The sequence below is a fragment of the Abramis brama genome (assembly GCF_963993115.1).
Source record: "Abramis brama genome assembly, chromosome: 11".
Lineage (NCBI taxonomy): Eukaryota > Metazoa > Chordata > Actinopteri > Cypriniformes > Leuciscidae > Abramis > Abramis brama.
In genome coordinates, this window is record NC_139973.1 from 17,183,414 (window position 1) to 17,210,972 (window position 27,559).

Sequence of the window (27,559 nt, forward strand, 5' to 3'; positions counted from 1 at the left end):
GGCAAATTTTGCTGTGGCAACTGGCAATTTTGAGTCTAAACATAAAAAAACATCTTTTTACTTTTTACTTTAAAGTTACTTAAGACTAATTTCTTTTTCTAAATGAATGAAATCACTGATACTTTTCCACCACCATCTCTGAAATTTGCTAGTATACATTCCAGGTGTACTAATACAGTATATCTCGGCATAATTATCTCTATACGTGAGCCCTCTTTCTGAATAAAGTTGGTCAGAAATTATCCCATATTTGCCGAACAATGTATTCCATCTGCTTAGTCCCTGAAATGCTCTAATTAGATCAGCAGCAGAAAGTGCTCCCAGCACAGGGAGAAAATTAAAATCATTAAATGAGCGGGACTCTGCCGCATATTTACGGCACAATTCTATGTGCTGCATGACGTACTGCTGCAGCTGCAAATTGGCATAAATGACCACATTGAAGAATTGTTTATATTTATAACACGGGACATGCAATCTCTCACAGCACTTCACTTTAATACCCTTTGTTAGAACCAGCTGTGACTGTAGAGCACTGTGGATTGTTGAGGTCAGCGGTTTGTATTAGGACACAGTAGGTAATGTAAATACATGAGAAGCACCTCTGAGAGTGTCAAGGCTGTTTTAGCTTTTTTAGGAGATTAGAACCTCTGCTGATACATCAGTCATAAACATTTAAAGGTGGCAAGCAGGCGTGAGAAAAGTCTTTAGAATGGTTTTCTACAGTGGTGGTGTGGCCAAGCAAGGCGATGACTCTATATTTCTTATTTAATTTAATAAGGATCTTGACATTTTTACATACTATTCAGTACGTTTTCATGTCCCTACCATAGATATAACTCATAGGGCCCTATTATAACGATCTAAGCGCATGGTCTAAAGCAAGTTGACTTAAGGCGTGTCCGAATCCACTTTTGCTAGTTTAACGACGGAAAAAAATGGTTGCACCAGGCGCATGGTCTAAAAGGATTGTCCCTATTCTCTTAATGAGTAATGGGTGTGTTTTGGGATTTACGTAAGTTGAGCCAATCAGAGTCTCATCTCCCATTCCCTTTAAATGCCAGTTGCGCTTGCGTATTTACATGACAGATATATCACTATTTGATTGTGGAAAGACCGAAGGCGTCTCCAGAGCGCAAATGGAACTGCTCATGCGCGAGGTAAAAGTGCTCAAGCAGACCATCTACGGGACAAGCCGGATTCCACCATATATTTATGTACACAATAATAATCTTTTACATTGTAATCCTTTTATTTTAAATATTTGGCATGTTTGTGTGCTGCTGTTCGTCCCTGTGTGTTTAATAAGCAGAGTACATTAACAATAACATACATAAATGTCAGTGAGTAGCAATAGATTTGATGAATGCTGTGAAGTTTTGTGGTATTAACTGGTTGGTTTCTAAAACATTGCATCATTTGACATTTCAAAATATCACAATTATATCATGACGTCGAAAAACGTCCCGAAAAGCGCTGGCGCTCGCTATAAGCGCTCGCGATAATCGTCCTGGTGTGACGAGCCATCTCTTCCTGGATGTGGGAAGCCTGTGGCTCCGTCTTCTGCCTCTGTGTGCTCCACTCCTCCTAAACCTGTTGCCTTGGCTCCTGGACCTGCACTCCTTCCCCCCTCGATGTCAGCAGTGACCATCGGCCATTCAGCCTACGCAGCGGGCTTGCGGGCCGGTTGTTGCTCTCCGGCCCTCCACCCCTTCAACTTCGGCCAGCTCCTCCCTCCCTCAGGCTCCGTCTCTGCCCTCGGTCGCTCCAGCTCGACTTCAGTCCTCCGGATCCCTACCACCATCTCAGGGGGTCGTCACTGTGTCTACGTCGCGGCTGCCTAGATCATCGGAGTCCCTTCGCTACATCGGCTCTCCGGCTGCGCGGTGGACTCCTTCCTCCATGACATCATCACCTCCGGTCGTCCCCATGGTGGCGTCAGTGACATCTCCATGGCTCCTCCCTCCTACTACGCCGCCATGGGGCACAGTCTCAGCTGTGGCCTGGGTCAGTAACCATCTTCCTCTGCTCAAGGCTCCTCTATGGCATTTACCACCATCTGCTCCACCCTGGACTTTTGTATTCCACCTCCTCCTGGTCAGCTGTCCACCTCCAGAACCTCCTCCTATGTCCTCTGCCAGTTTTGCCAACCCTTTGCCATCTCCTCATCCTCTTTGCCTCCTTGTCACCACGGCGTGAGGACCTGTCACACTCTCACACCACATGGACTCTTGTTTCCAGTCAGTACCGTTTTTCCTTAGTTAGTTTGTTGTCATGGACACTCATTAGTTTCAGCTGTGCACTAATCAATCATCTCATTATCCTGTCACTATTTAAGTTCAGTTCTGTTTGTGTGACTTTGTCTGGTCTCGTCTATACTATGGTTGTGTCGGATCGTGTAACTATGTTGGACTTAACCTGTGTGGATTATTAAAGATTACCTATTTACTCTCATCTTCATCTTCGTGTGTGTTTACACAACCTGATCATGACAACAAGGCTTTGTACTTCACTCGTGTTCTAATATCCACGTAAAACAGCATCATAAGCTCGACGATTATGACTGGATACATATCGCTCGTCTAACCGAACTCACATCTCTCGCACCACCATGGCAAATCTAATCCAGTAGCTCATCGTACACAGGGCATGCAGGCTGTGAAGATTCAAAGACACCATCATCCTCAACAGCCATATCCTGCTCTTCTTAGCTTGAAGCCAGGAGCACACCGACTCGCTGCCGGATCAGAAGATGTGAGCGATAACGCATTCTCATCCAGCAGCTTGCCCTCGTCAGCTACCAAAGAATGAGAAAGTTCCATACCTTTCTCGAATTCCTCCATCTGTAAACCCCATGATATCAGTTTCCTCCTCGCTTCAGCTGCAGCAGGTCCTGATCCGTGGGGCGCATACGATTGTCCCAATTCCCTTGAGAAAAGGGACAAATGAGAGTGGAGTTTCTCCATAGAGAAACACGTGGATATACGTGGTTTCTCTCCATAGAGAAACTCGAGCGAGCATTCTCCTTGCCCAGACAAATCATGCGTAGCTCATGTGTGTCATCAGGTGTCAGATACTGCTGACACAGATGAACGCACTTCCGGAAAGCTTTCGCTGCCATACTGCCTTCGACATGTCACAAACAAATGGCCTGAAGACAAGAACGTGGATGACGTGTACAACAGGTACCCTTTTATACTCTGGTCGCACCAGTTGTGTCGTCATAGGCTGTCGCCAGCCAATGTTATTGTCGTGTTTTGACACATGCTTCAGACAAAGGTCATGCTGGAGGCATTCCCCATTAGCATCCTTGGATGCAGTACGAGTTCCCATTCGAAAGGGAACCGTTATATTTTGCGCTTTATTAAATAAATGAGTCCAATCGAGGCGCGAGTAATCAATTAGATATTTTAAATAACCAACAACAGCGTTAAATGTTTTGTAACCGTTTGCAGAGAGTATGATTTGAGCGCGCATCTCGCAGCCTCACACTCACTGTAGTTTGTATAAAACTGAATGCTGTATGATCGCAGCTGTAAATAGTCCAAATACTTGTGCTGCCATCTCGTCGTTTTGAGGTAGGATAGCCCGGGATGCTTTTCAGATGCTCCTGCATAGAAGTTGGGCTGCTGTGGTGTGCCATTTCAGTTTTACAGAGCATGCAGAGCACCATTTTATTGGTCTCTGTTTCAAAAAAATTCACAACTTTTTACCATATGGTTCTACATGCTGACATAGTCTCAAGACCAGAAGCAGAGGAAGAAGAACGCTAATGGAAACAATAGGTGCCTACGCACCTTCAGTGCTTGGCCCCTAAATATAGCTGCAAGCAGCAATTAAGGGGCCAAGAACAAAGAAGGCATAAGTCAAGTCATGCCAGCATGGCTGGGAGAATCAGACCAACTGCAACACTGAGTAATTTGTTTCTAGCCCTTACTGTTCAAAAGTTATTAGCTTAAACGTAAGTGAAACTTTGGACAGTTGGTCGAGCAAGAGTCTCTAACTTTCCTGCAAGCAGTTCTATGGGCTTCCATCCGTACTGTAAAGGTGCTAGAGTTTCTGGTTTCTAATTATAGTTTTTCTTTCTCTCTCTCATTAAAACCAAAGAAGTTAATCAGTTATTGTATATCAAGAGCAGGGACACGTTTGTGAGCATTTTGCTTTGTGATTTCACCGGAATGAACAGACAGTCTCCGCAACAGCCTTAAGCGATAGATTGAAGCGCTCGTTTGTGTGAAGACTGTGCACGAGTGCCAAGAGAACACTGTTGCCTTCCGCCACTGAACAGCAGGAACGAGCACTCAGCGTGATTTCAAAAACAACATTCCAGCACCAGAACACCTCTTATTTAACACAAACGAATGAATTGTTAATCAACAGGAGATGTTTCTTTTGTATAAGGTACATCCGTGCCGCAAGATGATTCAAAAAGTGGTGGGGACAATATTGATGCTGGTAAAAAAAAAAGTGGTGGAGACATGTACACGCCTATGGCTGCCACTGACTTCCAGAGCAGAAGAAGAAGAACACTAACGATTACAATAAGTGCCTAAGCACCTTCGGTTGCTTCATTTCATTGCCACATTTTATTTTTGTTACAAGCCCTTCTTAACTGTCACTCTTGTACAGACGTGTAATATTAGAGAGGCAGTGCTGTGTTTTGTTCACACACAATGGCGATTGGTCCTGAGTACAGTGGGCAGTCAAGGCTATTTAATATGAATGTTCTCTTTGAAGCTGCAGGCAGATCCAGCAAATGGACCAAGTCCTGCCAGGAGCTGAACTAGAGATGCATCAAACAGCCATGCATTATCCACGCTACTGTTACATAATCCAAAGACTATAGCAGAGTGCAAGCACCAGTTTTGGAGCAGTTCACCGGGTTGTGCACACTATTCAGATTTGACAGGAGAACGCCTTTTAAATTCAGCTCCTGTATTTGAAGTAGAATTTATATTTATTTTAGTTATATATTTTATTGACCATAATGGAAGAACACTTAATTTCTCAGAATGCTCTAATACCCCTAAATCTTCAAAATGGAGCCGAACAACATTAAGCAGCTTACAACATTGAAACATGATTTTTGGTCGCAGAACTTGTGTTGGACTAATGAATTTCCTTCTGCTGTGCATCTGTGTTGTATTTCTTTGAATTGCAGTTCCTTAAAGTCCTTTTCCTCTCATTTGAATTCATCTTCCAATTCAATTTCCAGCTCATGAATAGAAAGGGGGTCCTGAATTTTGCCCAACCCCATGTCACGCATCACAAATTAATCTTCCTAATTACTGCTAATTAAGTGAAATATATAAAACCCATGCATAGTGCCTCCAAAATCATTTAGATACATGATGATTTACAAATGAGTGCAAATTTTGTGAAATATAATTTGTATATGTGACACATTGTGCATCCAAGAGATGTTAGTTTACACATTTGCATAAAAAGGTCGGAATACTAATGTTAAATCAACTGAGTGTAATTAATTATTTGAGATATCACCTTTTTGAGGATGTGATCAAATGTGGCAGACATTTTTACTTGTCAAGGAAACTATTAGTTCAGCACTACTGATACCAGCTGATCCCAGGCACTTGTGAGATTATTTACATCGTAAGCAGCCGAAATAGCAGCATTATACACACACTAGTAGTGCAGAATTTAGTTTGAGTTCATTTAAATTCAGTTTAATTGTGTCAATTCATTCTCTACAGCAAATATTTTTCAAATGTGTCAGTAGACTTTAATCATGCTGTTAATAAATTAATAAAAGCTGTTCTTTCGAACTTTGTTTTCATTAAAATATCCTTTAAAATGTATCATGGTTTCCACTAAAATATTAAGCAGCACAACTGTTTTCAACATTGATAATATTAAGAAATGTCTAGCATATTAGAATGATTTTTGAAGGATCATGTGACATTTAAGACTGGAGTAATGGCTACTGAAAATTAAGCTTTGCCATCACAGGAATACTGTACATTACATAGGGCAGATTTTCTAATACAGCGATATCACAAAAACATTCATAATTAAATTTCCATTACATTGTATTTACTTTTGGCACATTTTTCGAAACAGTCTTAACATTCTCTAAATTCTAAGCTCAATTGTCACAACTGTTTGCTGTAACATCAGGGCCCGTATTCATAAAGAATCTTAATGCAAAGAGTAGCTCCTATGACAAAATTCTTAGAAATGTGGGCGTTTACTCTTAAAATTTAAGAAAAAATCCTAGTAAAGAAAAAAGTAATTCAGAAAGCATCTTAACCCTTAAAAGAGGTCTTAAGTTCAAAATTGTTAGGAGCACGGATGAGGACTTTTAAGAGGCTTAAGAGTTTCTTTAGCAGAGGAGAAAATGACAGAAAGACGAAGAAGGAGAAGAAATGTGTTGCAGACAATGGATGACAGTGAGTTAATAAGAAGCTATATATTAGATCGTGCAGGGATCATGTTTGTGACTGATCTTATTAGAGACACGCTAACATCTCCGACACAGCGCAGAAATGCCATAGCGCCAGAAATGAAAGTAATCACTACATTACGATATTTGGCAACTGGGAAAATTCCATGTTTGATACATTAAAACCAACATTCAAACCACCACTTAAATAGACATGCCAGTAATCAGTGTAATTGGAAAGAGTGGAACAATTTTTATCATTCTAAGCCAATCAAATACCTTATAGGAAATTAACAGTATGGTAAAAAAAAAAAAAAAGGATTTATATACACATATATAATGTGTGTGTGTGTGTGTGTGTGTGTGTGTGTGAACGGTCAAATAGGAAAAATTACGCATGTAATTTCAAAGTGAAGGCTTAGAATAGACCCTATACTTAAAATCACTCTTTTTTTCCTTCTTGGTCAACCAACCAATCACAGTCGTCAAAAGATAGTGTCATACATAGCAACGGGGTCAACCCCGCCTCCTTACTAAGATAAAAGTTTTTGTCTTTTCCTTACTCAGAGTTGCTCTCAGATCGGTCCCGAATTGCTCTTAAGCTAAGACTCCTACGTAAAAGTTTTTAAGCTAAATTAAGAGTTTTCTGAGAGGATTCTTAGAATCTTTATGAATACGGGCCCTGAACTCTATTGCATGTCTGCAAAACGTAGTAACTTGCCCAATTCCTGTTTTAAAACCTAGTTATTGTGTCAGCAAATTGGCCAATGGCACCAAAATAAAGTGTTTTTGTCATCGTGTGAGTCACACTGATCAAAATGCTTAGATGTTTTTTCACCATGGAAATAGTTATATACAAATTTCATGTTTCTTTTCTACTTTTTATTTGACAGTAACTGCTTTCTATACAAGAATGTCAGTTTTGTCTGAGCATTTTAAATACAGATTCAGACAGTAGGTAAAAATTGACTTGGAAAAGTCAATACTGTAGTACACAGAAAGAAAATGAACATTGCAGAAATGTGTTACATGTAAACTGAAAATTTTCATTTGCTTGTTCATTTTTACACGCTCTATTAAGCCTTTCTCTAACACAATTTTCCGTTTACATGTAACACATTTCTACAAAAATAAATGTACTGTAAAATTTCAAATGTATTTATACAGTACTGACGCTGCTGCTGTTCAGAGTTGTGATGTCCTTGTTTAAAAACAGTGGTGATTGTTCTGTCAGCAAACTCCATATAGCAGACATTACAAACATTCCATATACATGTCATAAATATTTATGGAATATAACATGTCTAACAGATTTTGATCACTGAATGAATCAATTTGCATTTGAAGGCTAGAAGTTGTGAAGAGTTTGACAATTTCACTGAGAATCAACTCATCAGTTTTGATCAACAAGCCATGTGCATTTAGTTATTGTGCACATTGTAGACAATTATACTTTTTTGCACACGTGCCAAAACACATGCAATATGCTTAAATCAATAAGAAATTCAAATCTGATGTGAACAAGAAACGAATTGTTCTGAACTTAGATCTGAACTTATTGTTTTGAGAAAAAAAAAGTCTCATTTGAGAATTGAGCCAAGGCGATTGAGAAAAACTGTAATTAAAATGTTGTCTATAATCCCTTCTCCATAAAAATAAGAAAATGATTTTAGTATCAGTCTGATGTGAAATGTTAAATATATTTTTTGAGCTATTAAAATGGCCTTGGGGTCTCTTCGACTGCAAACAGAACAGGGTTTATTCATAGGGCAACAGGGCAAAGATGACAAAAAGAAATCATGAGGCAGAGAAGACTCCTCACTTTGTAAGGACTGCTTACATTTTTAATTAAAAAACACTTATATCAGTCAACTAAGACGTGTTTTTTGTCGCCTTTAATAGCATTAAGTTCTCTGGAGAGATGTCTCAGCAGGTCACGTACACACAATGGCACTGGACCATAAGACACAATCACAGGGTAGAGCGAATGAATTGAGAATTGAGCGCTTCTTGTTTTAAGAATGACGACAGTGTGATTCAGAGAGAGAGATTACTTTTCTTATCTCTAATGGCAGTGCCATGCTAGATTAGACCGTAAGCGAATACATTTTATTGAAAAAAGATGGCTGGAAAGTTTTACGGTGCAAATTGTGTGTGTGTGTGTGTGTTTTTATTGAATTAGATTTTACAAAGATGCAGTATTTCATCTTTGAAATCTAATGCTGATGTCACCACACCAAACTAGATTTTGAAATGTAGAGGTGGATGTTTTATTTGAGTGTTCAAATTGCTAGTTGACCAGATCAGATTTTTATTGCAGCAATGCATGAGACTTTAGCAATGGATGTTTCACCATTGATCATGTTTTTAAAAGATTAACTGATTTTCAAAGAAATTCTGTAATTTTTATTTTTACAGTTATTGGAATTTAATTAGTAATTTATTGTTTTTATTTAGAAAAGCAGTTTTTTTTCCCCACAAGATAAACTTTGAATGTTATTTGAAAGTGTTGAAAAAAAGTTTAAAATGCCTTGAAGTTTGAAGCATTATAGGCCTTACAGAACGATAGATAGATTGAATGATAGAATGATAGATAGATAGATAGATAGATAGATAGATAGATAGATAGATAGATAGATAGATAGATAGATAGATAGATAGATAGATAGATAGATAGATAGATAGATAGGCAATGTTATGTATTTGTATATTTGAGAGTATAACATACAGTCGTGCTCGAAAGTTTAATGTTAATTCATAATTTTAACAATATAAGAGGGATATACAGTATATATATATATATATCCCTCTTATACTTTTGAACAGGTTTTCTTATTTTGTTTAAAACAATTTTTTAAATAATTTATTACTGCCCTTCGGAAGCAACAGAAGATACTTACATGTTTTCAGGAAGACAAATTAAATACAATTTACCTTGATCTTCAAATTCAAAAGTTTTCACCCCCGGCTCTTAATGCATCGTGTTTCCTTCTGGAGCATCAGTGAATGTTTGAACCTTTTTTTATTGTTGTGTTTGAGTCCCTCAATTATCCTCAGTGTGAAAAGACGGATCTCAAAAGCATACAGTCACTGCTGTAAAGGGTTAAAATATGCAAAAGATGCTGGAAAACTGAAGAATTTGCAGAATTTAGATTTTTTTAACTGCTCAGGACAAATAAGGGACTCAAAAACAACCATCACAAAACAAAAAAAACAGTCGTGGATCATCCAGGTAACGACACACAGTATTAAGAATCAAGGGTATGTAAACTTTTGAACAAGGTCACAGCTTTTTTTTTTTTTTTATCTTGTAGACTATATGTAAACATCTTTTATGTAAAATATGTTATCCAGGACAGTACTAAATAAAAAATAACATGCATTTTGTATGATCCCTCTTATTTTGTTAAAATAATTACTGTAACATTTTACAGATTCTGCAATGTGTATGTAAACATTTGAGCACAACTGTAAGTGTTCTCAATTTAATAAATTCACTGGACACTGCATTTACTCAGTGCGAGTTTAGCCAAGCTGAACAGAGCTGTCCAATTCAATTTAACCCATTATGTAACTTGTCCTTGGAGCAATAGGGTGCCTTCTTCCCCAGGGGAGGCAGTGGTTGAATCCTGAAGTGACTAACTGTTCAGACTGGCCATATGTCTCTGTCTCTGTAGTTCAGATAAAAGCAGTTGACAACAGCCACCCTTATCACTTGCATGACTGCGGTGGCACTCCATCACGCAAAGTAAAACCCAGGGTGACGTGAGAAATAATATACTGTCTGTCATTCCATACAGCTGTTACATGTGTGGCTTTAGACCGTGTTTCCTTTTGCTGTGTTGTTGACACCAAGTGTGATCATATTAATCTTTTAGAATATAAATCTTTGAGCACCGTAGGACGAATAATACTTGGAATATCTAAATATTCTGTCCTGACACAAGGCATTGTTGATTTCACTGTTGTAGGGGAAAGACTCTAGGGCTGCAGATAAGACCGTTGCCATGGTCCTGAAGGAGATACCCAATAAGGCGTCCTCAGAAGGCAAACCCCTCCTCACGGTGACAAACAAGGTGGGCAGAACTACTGCAGCTACCGCAAGAGTGAAATGATGATGATAACCAATGGCAAGGCTTTGACCATCACATGTCTAACCTCTACCATTTAGCCTAAATAAAATGTCTAACCGACAACACAACAGCTAACACTGGCTTTTTTAAATTTCAGAGCAGCTCTGTTAGGTATAAAATTGAGCTTTTCACATCAGGCAAGGCTTGTCACTGGCAATAGAATGGGGACAATAGAAATGATAATTTTAGATGGACACATGGGACACATGAATTTAATCGTAGCCTTACAGTATGTTTAGTGATGGTCAAGGATTTTACACCACAACCACAATATAGATCACATATTTAAGATGTAAATATAGGGAAAGACTTCACCACATGCTTCTAAATTGTAATATACCCTAATAAGCAGTTCAGTTTGATATATTTAATGTTATTTTACAAATATTTTACATAGCAATGTACCATATATCAGTAATGTATCGGACTAGCCTATATTTTAATTGTGCATCATTTCCACCTATATTTTCCACACATTTTGATTACTATTGCAGTCATCAAATAACTAATAATGTTCCAAATCCCAAAATGAACATCCATTTTTCATGTTGCACTTTATGTTATCATGTCTAAATTCATTTCACTTAACAATCATTTCAAACTATTCATTTGATGCTGGAACCTTTCTGGCAAAATACATTTCCTTGCTCTTTAGTGGTTGATATGAGTCTAGTGTCGTAGCTTTATAGCTCATCTTGTTGTTGCCTGTGTGGTTTGTGGCTCATTCTGTGTTTAAATATTTTAGTTGGTATGTGTAACTGTCATCTGTGTAGTATAAGTCTCTGTGTTGTATTGATGCCATACAGATTCGGAACTATTCAATAATAATTGCACTAAACTAAGCTTTTTAGCACTTACCTGGCACGATTGGCATCCACTCTTGCTTCACCAGTCACCAAATGACAAATTCAAATATACCTTTGCAAAGTATTTAGTGGTTTGTTTTGTAATCAGTCGAGAATCAACAGACCAGTGACCTGAAGCCAACTGCACTCCTTTGCTTTATCCATAATAGCGTGAAGGTTAGTTCATTTTCAAATCAGGTGAGATCGAACATGGCATGTGAAGCACAGCATCGTTCCTCTGTGTAAAGTCTTGTCAATACTGATGCCAGAGTGTTATCAGATCAATACTGACCTATTTAACACAATGTGGAACCTGTAGTAATGTGAAACAACTAATGGTCCGAATGAAAAGTTGATTTCATGGGCAAAGTTTATTTGGATGCATGTCATTCGGTTATTTTAGGGTATTTATAGATGTTGAAAAAAAAAAGCCTGAATAATGTTCTGTTGAGAAATTATCACATCTTATATTCTGTGTCCCTAACCAATTAATACTGTGTATATTTAAACACCTGCTGTCACTTCAAGAAAATTGCAGAACTTACCGACTAGACTCTTTATCTGAAGAGAAAGATTTTATAATTAGCCAAACACACTGTGTGAATGACATATAGGATAATAGAAAGCATGCAGGGTTTTTTTTTACTTGATTGAAAACACTTCGTCATTGCGAGAACCAGGCGTCCTTATTTCAACTTTTGAGTGTTTTTTTTAAATATTTGACCAAATGAACCACCATGCTAGTGTTGCATAAACATTTTCGGTTTAAATATCATATTAATTATACAGTTAATTATAAAATAGTAAAGGTATGAATTTTACAGCAAAATACCTCTGAAAATCATTTCTTCATACATAATGCAGTTGTGTACATTCATGCTGTTATTTATAACACTAATAATTGCCTCACATGAGCTTTTACCTCCCTCAGCTAACCTCCCTAACTCTCCCCCTTAAGACTCCCGCAAGCTAAACTGGTTCCAGGTCCCCTTGACAACAATATCTTGGAGTTACCACCAGGAGCTAAGCCCACGTGACACAATTAGTTGAAGTTTTCCATGACATAATTCAGGATATGCCCTCTGAATGCTTGTGTTTTGATAAAGCGTATAGCCTAGCTGAGAAGAACTGGGGGGGGGGATCTATTTTACATTATTTTTCTTACATTACCAATTAGTGAGTTTGGGTATTTGGGAATTTGTACCAAAGGGGGGATGCTACAAAGTTATCATGTTACAACAACCACTAAACATTTAGCTAATGTTAAACTAGACACAAAATAGGTGTTGTTTTAAAGCTTAGCCTAGATGTGATCTGTAAAATCATCGTACACAACAGATATAATTGTGTCATATATCACTGAAAGGTCTCAACTAGCATATGTGTTTCAGTTTGAGACCAAACTATACCTATATAACTATACTATAAATAAGTATTTTTATGAAAAAAACGCAGCTGATGCATGTGTAAACAGTATTTATGTACAGCCATTATGTCTTTTGCGCCATGTTTTTGTTTGTAACTTTGTGAAAAATTAGTAAACCAAAGTAGATTGCATATTTTTATTTAGAGCAGGTGGTCTCGAACAACAAGCCCAAACATAACATAAGCCAATGCGTAGATCGCAGAGTGGCATGACATGCTGCTTGGCTACAGCTATAGGACTTCCGGGATCCAATCACGTCGCAATCATGACAGTGTGTTCCAAATTGAAAGTTCAACCAGTGGAAACTGGGGCTGTGTCCGATATACCCCTATAGGGCGCTATTTGAGGGGACAACCATTTGTAGTGGTGTCCAAAACCATAGTGAACGTTAGAGTGCACTCAGTCAATCCCACAATGCACCGCAATAATGAGTTTACAACTGATGCATGGTGACGTAGTGCCTTTCCCCCTTGGTAGTCGTATTCCCGTGGGGTAGAAATCACGTTTCACTGGGCACCGCAATACAACCGAAAAGAACACTTTCGCTTTCATGATTAAAGAAGCAGGGGCTCAACCACTGAGTATCTTATATTAGTGGTTATTTATTCTATGTATTTTATTTGTCTATGAGCCATTCAATTATTCATGATTCAACCGATTTAAAACGGATTAATTCAAGAAGGAATCACTAATATTGTGTTGCTCGGAGACGCTATTAATTTTGCAATCTTCTTTGACTTGTCATATCGGAGCGAAAAGACACCAAATTTCTGTCAGTACTGTGTCTAAAGTGTAAGTTACTCCATATTAACTTTATTGGCAAATGTATGTGCATGCACATACAACGACAATAACCTAATACAATAATCCACAAAAAAAAAAAATGCTTTTCGAAGTCAAAAACGCCAATTATCGCATTTAATAGCTTGCTCTGCTTCTTCTCTGTTTCTTCTGCGCATGCGCAGACGTTTTGTTTGAAATTAATACAGGTGGTGGAAACGATTATTTGAAACGGATTGCAAAGTTTAGCATATCTATAAACAGTACTTTCAGAATCTGCAATCGTGTTGAACAAAATCTGCATGTAAACATAGTTAAAGGTGCATTTAGTAATTATTTAGCTAACTAATTTAGCGTCTCTGTTTCACGCTGCACTGCCATCTATAGACGTGAATCGGCATGATCGATGAGTTTAATGTTACACGGATACCAACGAGTTTTAGAGAGCACGGTTTACAAAAAAATAATGCCCTTACCTCCTGTCCAACAAAAAGAAGCTACTTGGTCATCATAGGCTACTCTGGATTGTCTTCATCGTCGAATCTTTCCACCTTGTGTATCCGTACAAAGTCTTCTAGCTTCTGTTGTTACTGCGTCTACAGGTCATTTATTCAATCAATAAGTACAGGTAACGCTACGCATTCTCCCGTTGTCTCTTCTGGTAAAGCACGATAAAAAGTTTGTTTCACTTTCTTATTTTCGCTCTTCAAAGCCAAATGACCAATTATTACCAAATTATTATTACCATTACCAAACGGTGCCAAGTAGGCCTACAGTACGCAGCAGCCAACGGGCGTGAGGATTCTCTCCGACGTTTAGTGGGCACGTCATGGCGAAGAACATTGTCATAATAATTTAATTTAATTTTAATAATTAAAAAAAATAACTTTTTATGAAAAACTTTTATAAGTACAGTCTTCTTGATCTCATGTGAGTGTAGGGGAGCGCGGGGCACAACCTAACACAATTTTTTTTTTACACAAGCAACATACACATATCTGCTACAAATGAACACTTAAAGTTTTTTTTCTAGGACCTACCATTTTCATACAGTTGCACTGACAAGTGACAGAAGTGCAAATGTTACAACTTACCCCATATGCAGGGTTAATTGTAACAGACAGAGGGGTTAGTTGTAACACTTGTGTGTAACACACATACTTCAGTACTATTTTATCTGTATAGTTTGATATTGTTTGTGCATCTGTATAGATAGGTATCCATGCATCCATCCCTCATCCAATCATCCTTATTATGGATCAATGGATAGAGATATGAAAGGGCTGCACAGTTTTGCAATAAATAAATAAATAAAATCATCAAATATTGTAATTGCTATTGAATTATATTTGTGCGTGGCAGCTGCATGCAAAACTATTATTAATAATAAAAAAATCACATTTTAAAGGGTTTATTGCATGAAAACCAGGCTTTTTAATAAATAAACAAGTGATCAATGCATAGTTAACAAATGTGAAAAAATCTTACTTTGACATTTAAATTCCAACATCGTTTGTGAAAGTCCAGCAAAGTTAAATGTGGCAAAATAAATATATAAATAAATACTCAAACCTGAAAAGTTTGGCTCCCTGTTTTCATTTCATTATCGTTGTACACTTGGCGGCTTAGTTGTAACACTGTGCTACAACTAACCCTGCTGGGTAAAAAAATGTTTAAGCCTAGATAACAGTTGCTAGGAGTTGCTGATATGTTTCAAAATGGTGCTATTTTTAAGCCAACAAGACAGTGATTAAGGTAATATAAAGTTAACGTACACACCCAACTCATAAACCGCAAAAAAAAATGTATGATGAAAAAATGTACTTGCATGGTGTCAAAACACTCTTTGTCCAGTATCTTCACGAAATCTTATCAAAACTTTCCACAAATCCACGTGAGACCGTCTTCTGGCAGCAAGAGAAAAAGAGCGGAAACACAACCTGCTTGACCCTGACTAACTATGTAAAAGGTCCGTGTTACATTTAACCCCGCGTTAGGTTGTGCCCCGCACTCCCCTACACCATTCAGATGACATTCACTTCACAAAAACACAGCTTAATTCTTAATGTGTAAAACGTTTTTATTTAGCACCAAACTGAATGCACCTTTAATTGAAGACACGCCAGATGTGTTTCCTTCTCTCAGACAGAACAGCCCGTCAAATTCTCTATCAGCCAGATTGCTATTGAAATAATCAGACTAAGTTAATTAAGTAGTCAAACTGTTGTGGAGTTTGACTGTAGTTATCTGCTCCAATTACAAGAATGAGTTTTGTCCACTAATAAATGTCAGCAACCAATCTGTGCCTGAAGTGAAAAACATTTTTAAAGGGAATACAGAGTAATCTAATTAAGTTGAAGAGCCTTAAATATTTCCAAAATAATTCTCCCCCTCTCATTATGGCCCTTGTTCTGCTGGCATTCACAAGGGAGGAAGTTATGCTTTTATAATAAGGCTTAGAGGAGGAAAATAAAAGTGAGCTCAAAATCCAGCTCACCTATAGTGATAAAACATCAGAACTGCTGTTATGTAACCCAGCCTGACACTTCAAAATGTTCAAATGCTTGCTGAACTTTCTGTATGCGAAAGAAGTCAAAGATAACAGAAGACAGAGTGCCATCATTGTCTTCCCTTTAATAAAAAATGTACAAGGTGTTGTAACAGCAGGAGTTCAGCTTGGGTAACATCAGGCATTCTAGCCAGCAAAGGAATAAATCTCCTCCGACACCAGGAGAGCCAGAGTTGTCTGTCCAACCCAATTAAGACTGCTGGGTCAGCGTTCTGGCACAGACTCTCACAGCAGGAATGTTCTCCCAAGCGCTCTGGCCAACATACACTGCTCGTGTTATTCATGAATATTCAGTATTTATTTCAAAGCTTCTGTCAAGCTACTGTACGTAGAGATCACACACCCTCGTACAGTCGCTAGTTTGAATATATTTAATACACCAGAAAAGCACAGATAGTTTTTGCTCAGAGAAGTATTATCCATTTTTTCCATTATTATTAATTCAATTGTTTTTCTATGTCCATCTCTAAATTAATTCCAGCTGGACCTTTTGTCTCTATGGTCTTATTTAAGCCCCGGACAAATTAAAAATAAATCCGAGGGAAAACCTTTATTAAAACCTTTATCCCGAGGAACCTTTAATTAAGCCAGTCTTGAAAAGTTGAAAAGCCAGTCAGAGTTCAATTTATAGTTCTTTTCAGTTTGCATTAAATGAAAAACATTCTACAGTCTATAATTTAGGCAGCGTTGCTTGAAGAATCTGTTGTTGTTTAGTCCATACATAGGACATGATAATGTGACATGAAATTACATGTGGGCTGTTTTACAACCAGCAGCGTGTTGGATGATACAGTCCTCTATTTGCAAGAAACATGTCAGCAACATGCAAACCAGGGATGTTCAGAGCTTCATCAATACTGGGGCACAGGCTCCTCAATAATTAAAAAAGTGTATTTTTTTCCTAGAGGATTCTCACCCCAGGTAATTTGTTTGCAAAAAAACAGCATCAAAGCTTTCAATTCATGTGACTTTTAGAGAAGCATATTTACATTCTCTTGAATACAGTTGTGTAGCATTAATGCAACTGGGCTACAAATGCTTTCATCAGTTCAATGTATTATCTAAAACCTAATTTCTAATTGTAAGCTACACACACTACTGTTCAAATGTGTGGGGTCAATAAGATTTTTACAGTTTTTTAAATCAATCAATTTTTTTATTCAGCAAGGATGCTTTAATTTGATGAAAAGCAACAGTAAAGACATTTGTAATGATTTCTATTTAAAAACTTTCTATTCATCAAAGATTGAAATGTGTGAATGTATCATGGTTTCCACCAAAAATATTAGGCAGCACAGCTGTTTTCAATATTGATAATAATAAAATATTGATAATAATAAGAAATGTTTATTGAGCACCAAATCAGCATAGAATTATAGCATGAAGTATCATGTGACAGTGACAACTTGAGATACAGGAATAAATTACATTTTAAAATGTATTAAAATAGAAAAAAAAGTTATTTTGAAGTGTAGCCCAAGAATATTTCCCTATCTGTTTTATTTGAATTTGTGATCAAATAAATGCAGCATGGTGAGCATAAGAGAATTCTTTCAAAAACATAATTTTTTTTATCAACCTCAAACTGTAGCTTTACCATCTAATTAGCAAACAGGCAGAAGCTCAAATAATAGTTTAGTTTTTAAACATTTGCTGTATCTATTCTATTTGTTCACAGCATGTTTAGTGACTTTTGACCTTTGAAACACATATACAAACATTGCATTATGTTGTTACTGGTGGATATGAACACAGTTAACTTATGATGTTAACTGACAACTTTTAAAAGCACCGTTAAATGTGTCAGAAACCCATGTATTAAATTTGTACCAAGCAAAATAATATAGGCCTACACAACAAATTTAAATAGCTTCTTATTCAGACATTAGCAAGTGTTAGCTTTGTAGCTAGCTGCATTCCAGTCATGTAGTCACATAAGAAATCTGCACAACAACAACAAAAATAGAGAAGAGAGGAGGAGTGCAAGGGGGTGAAGATGAAGATATATATGAAAAGAAATGTTTGCCTCAGCTGGTGTGATCAGCTTTGTGTCTTAAATCATGTAAACAATGGAGATTATCAAATGCAATTAATAGATTAGCCTGTTTATCGGGCCCTGATATGGTCTACTTTTTAGAGGATTTATCAGTAAAATTGTACTACTTTTTACCCAAAAGAGTCTAGCAACGCCTCTGATGCAAACCTATACGGACACACAAATAAGCAAAAAACAAAACAAAAAAAACACAATATATGTAGCTACTAAGAAAATAATGAATTTATCCACATTGAGCACACAGATTAAGCATCAGGAACCTCTTTAATGTTGCAAATGCGTGTCTTTTTAATGACTTAAGGTTTTAAAAAAATGCAGATACTGTATGCTGTAGCCATGCACTGACCACAAAAGTGCTCTCCTCCGATGAGACTGTGGCATGGCTGAATGAGCACTATGAGAACAACCAGATGATGATTGATGTGTTTTTTTCCATTCTGTTAGACACAAGGCCACCTCTTTGCCAGTCTCTCAAGAGAACGTATACACACATTCTGTCACATAGCACACATAGTACACTGATGGGGGCTTTATAAAGAAAGTCTCACACCTTGTCATAATTACATTCATCCACAATTACTTGGACCTCTAGAAAAACAAGCACGACACGTGTACTATTTGTGATTTTACTGGTCTGCTTTCTCTCTGTTTAAGTGAGAAAGGGAGAGAGAAACATCCCCAGGGACATTTGTCAGAAGGGGGCAAGGTGAGAATTGTCATCTCAGTCCTGTAAATAGGCAGGAGCTGTAAGGGTAGTGACTACCAGCGTTACCAAGATGGGCATGGCGCAATGGAGGCTGGGTGCAACTCAAGCAATAGGAGAACAGGAGGCCAAGTATATTAATGTATATCTCATCGCACTCTTTTTCTTGATTTTTCAGCTGGTGAGCGAGCAACAAGAGAGCCGTCCCTTACTGAGCCCTTCCATCGATGATTTCCTCTGCGAGACCAAGTGTGATGGAGCTGCCCGCCCAGTAACCTCCAACACAGCAGGTACCAGAGATTCTGACCTTCCTGTAGTTCCTCAGCCATCCTGCTTCTCCACTATGCTCCTATTAAACCCCTTTACAAAGTCTTGATTTTGTTTTTGGGGTGTACTAAAATATGTTTTCATGCTTGATTGTTCAAAAAAACACATTATTTTTCCAATTATAGCTCCTCTCTCCTCAGTCTGGCTCGAACACGCCGATTTCGATGAAGCCCCTCCCTCCGAAATACAAAATGTGCTGTGATTGGTTAGTGCTTAGCTCATGTTCGGGGAAATGTCCCTTCCCCTCCATAACTGCAGGTTCTTCTCTAGTGTAAATATTGAGGATTGCTTCAATTTCAAACCAGTTTGAGCCCGATTCAGACCCTGACAATGTTAACGAACAAGATGATCATGCAGAATGGATACAAATTTTTCTTATACATTATAGATACGATGTTATCCACCATTTAATTGTGATATTTGTGGGAAAACTGAGGTAATACAAACAGTAATCAGTAACAATTTAATTAGGTTAATCCTATACCAATTTAATCAGGTTAATTTTCCTAAGGAGAGGTGAACCGTCTTACAAAAGCGAGAGCTTACAAAAGCAACAAAAAACAATGTTTTTTGTCCACCAAAAAACGGTGGAAAAAACAGTCTCTTTGACATAGCGACAGAACTGTCTTCTCTAATGCAGCTCAGCCAGGCCTCGTCCCCTTTTTTGCGTATTCTGTGGCCGGGATTATTTAAATGAGTAACATTGTGACTTCATAAAACCCGGAAAAATCACGCTGTAGTCCAAACGAGCCATTCGTTGTAGTTCTTGAAAAGTGGAATCTGTTAAGTGGAATATCTTATAAATATATCATAAAAATCTTTTTTTATGCTCAAACAGCAACATTGCACTAACTGAAGTTGAAAAAGTGGAAAAGCATAATAGGACCCCTTTAACAACATTTACAATATAATCAGATTTTTAAGAACCAAAACCAACAAGCATAGCATATTAATTGGATTTTTTAATATAAATTATACTAATTATACCATTCAGAAGTTTGAGGTCAGTAAGATTTTGGTTATTTAAATTAATACTTTTATTCAGCAAGGATGCATTAAATTGATCAAAAGCGAGATCAAAGTCTTTTATACTTTTACAAAAGAATTCCATTTCAAATAAATGCTGTTTTATAAAAGAACCGTAAAAGAGATGTATCACGGTTTCCACAACATTTTTAAGCATCACCATGTTCAACTGTGATGATAATAAGAAATGTTACTTTAGCACTAAATAAGCATAGCATCAGGATCAAGTGACACTGAAGACTGGAGTATAGCTGCTGAAAATTCTGCTTTGCCATCACAAGAATAAATTACATTTTAAAATATTTTACAATACAAAACAGCTGTTTTAAATTGTAAAAAATGTTTAACAATATTACTGTTTTTACTGTATTTTTGATCAAATAAATGTACACTGTAAAAAAAAATCTGTAGAAATTACAGTATTACTGGCAGCTGCTTGCCAGTAACTTACTGTAGATTTAAATTGATGTTATTTACTAGTTTGTTCAAAGTTAAATGAACATTAAACATTAACAAGTCTTTATCTTTACAGAATAAAACTAAAATAACAGCCTCATGCAAAGCATTCTGGGAACCAAAATCTGAAGGAAAAAAAAACAGAAAAAGGTTGATGAAGATTTCTGGTTCCCAGAATGCTTTGCATTAGGTTGTTATTTTATAGTTTTATTCTGTAAAGACAAAGACTTGTTAATGTTTAATGTTCATTTAACTTTGAACAAACTGTTGCCAGTAAATAACATCAATTTAAATCTACAGTAAGTTACTGGCAAATAGCTGCATAACTACAGCAAATTTTTTACAGTGTAGCCTTGTTGAGCATTAGAGACTCCTTTCAAAAACATAAAAAAATCTTACCAACTCCGAACTTTTGACAGTGTTGCCCTACAGTGAGAAAACATATTTTATTAATATTTTATAATATTTTGTTGTCCAGTCATTTTCACCTTCTTCCCAGCATGCATACTTGTACAAAAATAGGAGAAATTGTAACACTCCATGGAAACTAGAAATGGACCAGCCTAAAAATACTGTTTTTGTGCAAAAAAAAAAAAGAAAGAAGAAAAAAAACACACAATTTATCAGTGTTATTCCTGATTGAAATTCAAATTGATTCAAATAGATGTATTTTCATGACTGGAAATAGCTGCCTGGTGGAGTTACCAAGATAACTGCAGAGTTTAATGACTTTAAAAACCTAAATAGTTAATTTTCAATTCAGTCAAGACATTTACATAATTTAATTAAGTAAATTATAATTAAACAAAATACATGCATACCATTGCCTTATCAAACTTTAAACTAATGCCACTGTTCAGACAAATGTGTGATATTTTTGTGTAGCCATTAACATGGCAAACCTCAATGGTGGCTGCTAACACCAGATATCGCTCATGCTTACGTTTCTACCTAATTCATTCCTAACAGATGTCACCTACATTATATACATCTTCACCACTGATTAGCGGAGCTGACAGACACATTGCTAAATGAGGAAGTAAGTGGCCTCTCACTGCATGACAGCTGTATATGTGAAGTTCACACTGAGAGGTTGAGTAAAACTGCATCTTGTCTTCCCTACACCACAAAGCAATTAAGACAACCACTACTACTCCCTATAGACTATCTAGTTTACTTTCTGATTGTAGAAAACAGCATTTTTAATTTACCAACAGATTACGTTTAGAGGATATTTCGATTTGGTTGCAATGAAGCAGCAGTTGGCTTATTACTGTGCCTCTGAACATAATGCATATTGAGGTTCAGAAATTACCAGGCAGAACTTTCTGCAATCAAAATCACAAAGTACATAGTTCACAGTATGAAAGATTTTTAGTCTGTCAAACATTATGCGTAGTTGTGCCTGACTTTAAATGTGAAGTCAGAGTAAATTGCCAAGTAAACACTGCATTAAAGTCAGTTTCTTGTTGGTAGTAATATTTTTTATTAATTAATATGATTGTATACGTTTTATGCTGAATTAAACTACACTCTTAAACTAAAACGTACATTTTTGAGGAACACCAGGCTTTTTTAAGTAGTGTCTGTCTATAACAGAAATGGAGCTGATTATAGAAATTTATATTCGGGTCTTTTATGGGAACTGCTGTAATCTTTCAAAGGAACACCTCTGAATTCAATTATTATGCACTGGAAGATTCTCCTGAGTGAGCTTTTGATTCGTTTTTCATTTTAGCAATAAAAAAATTATGACTTGCTTTGGTTTATGAATTGTCTGACTATCATATTCGCGTCAGGACTCATACTTCTTTCTTTGAGACACTTATGAGATTCAAAGCAAGATCAGTGCATTAAACCACACTGAATTTCAGCTCTATATCACTTCTTAAGCATCTACAAACAGAAAAGTCATTGAATTAAATAATAATAATAATGAACCAACAATGTGTAAGGACATGTAAACTTTTACCTAGATGTACACTGCCGTTCAAAAGTTTGGGATCGGTAAGATTTTTAATGTTTTTAAAAGAAGTCTCACCAAAGCTGCATTTATTTGATCAAAAATTAAGATTTATAAAAATATATAAATATTTTTATTTTAATTGTTAAATATTATGACAATTTAAAAGATTAATTTTAAAAGACAATTTTCCATTTGAGTATCATTTAAAATATAGTTTAACGCTGTAATGCAAAGCTGAATTTTCAGCATCGTTACTCCAGTCTTAAGTGTCACATGATCATTCACAAATCATTATAATATTCTAATTTGATGCTCAAAAACATTCACTATTATTATCAATGTTGAAAACAGTTGTGGACAATATTTTTTCAGGATTCTTTGATGAATAGAAAGTTCTATTTCATTTATTTGAAATAGAATCTTTTGTAACATTATAAATGTCTTTACTGTAACTTTTAATAAATTTAAAGCATCCTTGCTGAATAAAAGTATTGATTTTTTTTCTTTCTTTTTTTTTCTTCTGACCCCAAACTTTTGAATGGCACAGTATAATGTTAAAAAAGCTTTCTATTTCAGATAAATGCTGAAAATTCAGCTTTGCATCACATGAATACATTACATTTTAAAATATATTCAAATAGAAAAATTATTTTAAATTGTAATAATATTTCACAATATTATTATATTTTTTGTATTTTAATTCAAATAAATGCAGCCTTGGTGAGCATAAGATACTTATTTTAAAAGCATTAGAAATCTAACCGATCCCAAACTTTTGAACGGCAGTGTATGTTTGGTCATTATAACAATTTCAGATTTACCAGAGGTTTGGTGGCTTATTCAATGTACACATGCTTATCTGCTTGATCATTTTGACTTCAAAGCCAGAGAAAAATCGGATGATTATACCTATTATATTTTATAATGATTTTTTTGTCAATGACATGACATTCAGTTTTGTCCTGTCTATTAATTTATTCAAAGGTGAAAAAATCTTTTTTATATGATGTTTGAAACCTTTCTTGAAAATGCTATAAAAGTTTTTCAAATCTACATGAAACCAACAACATGAATGCAAAGAGTATTTTTCTAAGTGTCACAAGTACACCTGCCAGCCGGAGTGCCTATAGCTATCAGAGTGCACTCATCCTGTCTTCTTTATCGCATAATGAACGTTTCCCATGTCAGAGTGTGTGGACTGCTTCTATTATCATCTCATTTATGTTCTCTGATATAAGCCCTGTGTGTTCAGTCGTTCTTTGCAAAGTCTTGTTGCATGTTAGTGTTACACCGCATTTCAGAAAGCCATCTCTGCTTTCCTTGTTCTTCTGCCTGTGCCTTGGACCTTTTATTTTTATCTGGATTGATTACCCTGTGGTTTTGACCTTCTGCATGTTGGTTTACACTCAGCTGCTGGATCTCTAAAAAGCAAATTTTCTGTTTTGTGTAGGAGATCCAAACGCAAACTTTGATTGTAATCCATATAACGTGCATGAGGTCAAAACCACGGGGTAATCACTCCAGATAATAATAAAAGGTCTCAAGGCACAGGCAATCAGGGTAATCCAGAGAGACAGACAGAATAACAAGACCATGATAAGGAAGCCTGAGTTTTAGAAATGCAGTGTAATACTAACATGCAGCAAGACTTTGCAAAGGATGACTGAACACACAGGGCTTATATGGAGAACATAAACGAGATATACACAGGTGGAAGCAATCAGCACACGATGAGTCCAGGCAATGAGTCATGGGAAATGCGGTTCATAATGCGATAAAGAAGACAGGAGGAGTGCACTCTGGCTGGCAGGCGTGACACTAAGAACTTGACACTTGTTTAAAACAGTTTTTCCTTCCTTTTAAACATGTTTTATGTTCTTTAATGAGGTTCTTGCACTCTTAAGGGCTTTAGAAGATGTCAAAGTCTTGATGGGTATTTGGTGTGCAGACATGATCGGCAGAAACAAAAGCATGTGGTGTTAACCTGGTTTCAGCTCTGATGTTTGTGCCAGATTTCAGAAGGTGTGCTGTCAAGCCCTCAAGGCTTGGATCATGCATCCTCCATGCTGGCATCTATATGCAGTACTGACCTGCATGGATATTTTGTCTACTAGCTGGTTATGGCAGTCATGGCCTAGTGGTTAGGGAGTTGAACTGGTAACCCAAAGATTGCTGGTTCGATTCCAGAACCAGTGGGAAATGACTGAGGTGCCCTTGAGCAAGGCACCTAACCCCTAATCGCTCCCCGAGAATATGTCTGTAGCACCTGTTCCTAATGTTCACATACTGTATAATGGGGGTTCAACCATCTAAAAGTTGTATGCTTTAATCTCACCTTATCACAAAAGCTGACTACATTCCCTCTGAATATTGAATGAACACATTATTCTCAAACCTTCATCCTCTGCAGCGGAACACAGTGTTCTGTAGAGAGTTCTTGATAAAGTGTGTGTATATATATATATATATATATACACACACTATATCAAACGCTCTTTGTTCTCTTGGAGAGGAACATACATGCAACATCAAAGATTATTTGACTCAGGCCCCTGAGCTGTCGGAACTGTCTGATTTTTTTTATTGCTTTGACCATGCAGGTAGATAAGTGCCCTAGAGCAATAACTAAGCTAGAATGTGATATTCTATGTTTTTTCTTTCCTTCAAACTCTGGACTTTTGGTTGGTGTGCTAATTTGAAGCTGAGCAAGAACTTGCTCACAATTTATTTGTAATGCACAAATGAGACTTTGCTCTCAAATGTTAGCGTTTTTCATTTATTGAACACAAAAGGGGATGGATAAAAGGATGGGAGGATGTTGATGCATGCTTCAACCTCAGTAATACACTCTTAAAGGCGAATATTCCCTGCTGCTATTTACAGTCTGAGAGTAAACTGCGACTGGTGGTTCCTTTCTAGAACATTCACCCTCTCAGTTCCTCTTGAACCTTCATTCAATTAGCTGAGGCCATCGCAACTTTCAAACAAAAGTTCTCTCTTTCTCTTCTTTTTGTGCATTTCACTTTTGCTCTAGCTTATGTACTAATCCAACTTATGCTTGAAACTTGGAATTGGCCATGGGATGCGTCCCACACTTTCAGAAACACTGAACTTCCTGGAACAGGAAGACAAATACAAGTGGATGATATTTATTTTATTTTTGCTTCCTTTGTCCAGTACTGTCCTCCTCTCTGGACTTGCTGGATCTGAGTGAGCCTGGTGAGAGAAGACACAGCAAAGACAGGAAGAGCCCTATTTCTTCTAAGGGCACACCGTACAGGAGGAAGCCAGATGAAACAGAGCTGATTCAAGTGGATGTTGAACATAGTATACCCTGTTCCCGGACGCCTGAAAAAATTTCATTGGACTCAGGTATTATGTGCCACACAGCTAAAGTAAAGGGCTGTAATGCCAAGGAGCACGCTTGCAAATCAGTCAAGGGAAATCAGATGGTTACACAAATGAAAATGGGTTTTTCATACAATTAACTGAACAGATTCTGTAACGGATAGTACTTTTTCATTGAGAACAGCATGACGTGCTTACATATCGTTACCTACTTGCCCTCTTCATTATGTGCTTGCATGCTGCAAATGCCTCAAACTTTGGTGTTGTTTGTGGTTTACTTAGGCTGCATTATGATAATATATCTCTGTCAAATGGCATGGCCTCATTTTGTTCACAGTAGCAGTTCCATCTTCACTGGACAAATGGGAAGAACTCAACCCTCACCCAGAGCGAAATGGTAGCAGAAAGTGGAAACTTGAGAGAAGACGTTCATCCAAAATTTCTGGCGAATTTGTGTGGTGAGTCGCTGTTCTAATAAAAATTACATATGAAAATGCTCAATTTCTTTGTCTAAAAGATATGAATTAATAGTTTTCAGTCACACGACTGGCACTGAGACCTGGAGGGCGAAACATCCATAGAACTGTTCCAATTTTGTTCCAACAATTTTCCATTTGTTTCAAGCCACTAATATGTAGATCACATCTCAAAAGAAGAAAAATAAAAATATGTGAACAAAATGCAGGTTTTGGCCACTTGTGATCCTAATACAGAACCTGCTGCAGTATTTCAGTCACTAAAAACAGCAGGACATTCTAAAAACATGAAAAACATTTAAACCGCCTTAATGTACTTAAAAAGTGATCAAAAGTCAGATGACTTAAAAAATCATATTCAGTACATCTTATTGATGATGCATACTATATTCAGGCAAGCAGATGAGCCCAGAATATAAACTCAGCACTTCACGCGAAAAAACAGACATTATTGATGATGCATACTATAGACAGGCAAAGCAGATGAACCCAGAATACAAACGAAATGCGTGTGTATATTTAATTTGGTGTTTTAATATCACTGTCTTACTACATTTGTACTAAGTACAAACCTGGTGTCGGCGCTGATGGCCTCGTGGTCAGTGTGCCGACATGTAGCGCCGTTGTGCTCGGGCGACCCGAGTTCGAGTCCCGGCTCGTGGACCTTTCCCGATCCCGTCCCCCGTCTCTCTCCCACCTCGCTTCCTGTCAACTCTACACTGTCCTGTCACAATAAAAGGCAAAAATCACCCAAAAAAACTATATAAAAAAAAAAAAAGTACAAACCTGGTAAAAAAAATAAAACTGGCAATGGAGGAAAGCCTTGTTTTACACTCCAGGTGGGCATTCCTATTAGGGTGTGATGTCACAGGAAAACTATAAATAAGTAACACCTTTTCTTTTCTTTTTTTACATTAATTTCTTATGACTCAACCTCAGGTCTATGGATTGCAAGACTCAGCTAGACATTGCCCCCAGGAACTCCCTGGAGGTAAATAATAAAGTAGAGGCAGAAGCCGTGCCAATAACTCAAGTAAGTGCAACA

General features: G+C 37.0%; 1 protein-coding gene across 4 annotated transcripts in view; it reads left to right on the plus strand.

Annotated features, from left to right (window-relative positions):
* The window catches only part of pex5la (peroxisomal biogenesis factor 5-like a), an 85,775-nt gene that overhangs the window by 38,138 nt on the left and 20,078 nt on the right, over positions 1 to 27,559 (plus strand). For 2 of the 4 annotated variants that reach the window (XM_084128200.1, XM_084128202.1), the window contains exons 2-6: positions 10,375 to 10,479; positions 19,094 to 19,205; positions 25,868 to 26,062; positions 26,376 to 26,496; positions 27,454 to 27,547. In XM_084128200.1, coding sequence (XP_083984326.1) covers positions 10,375 to 10,479; positions 19,094 to 19,205; positions 25,868 to 26,062; positions 26,376 to 26,496; positions 27,454 to 27,547 — 627 coding nt within the window. The remainder of the gene's footprint in view (positions 1 to 10,374; positions 10,480 to 19,093; positions 19,206 to 25,867; positions 26,063 to 26,375; positions 26,497 to 27,453; positions 27,548 to 27,559) is intronic. The other 2 variants (XM_084128201.1, XM_084128203.1) reach the window with 2 other exon arrangements.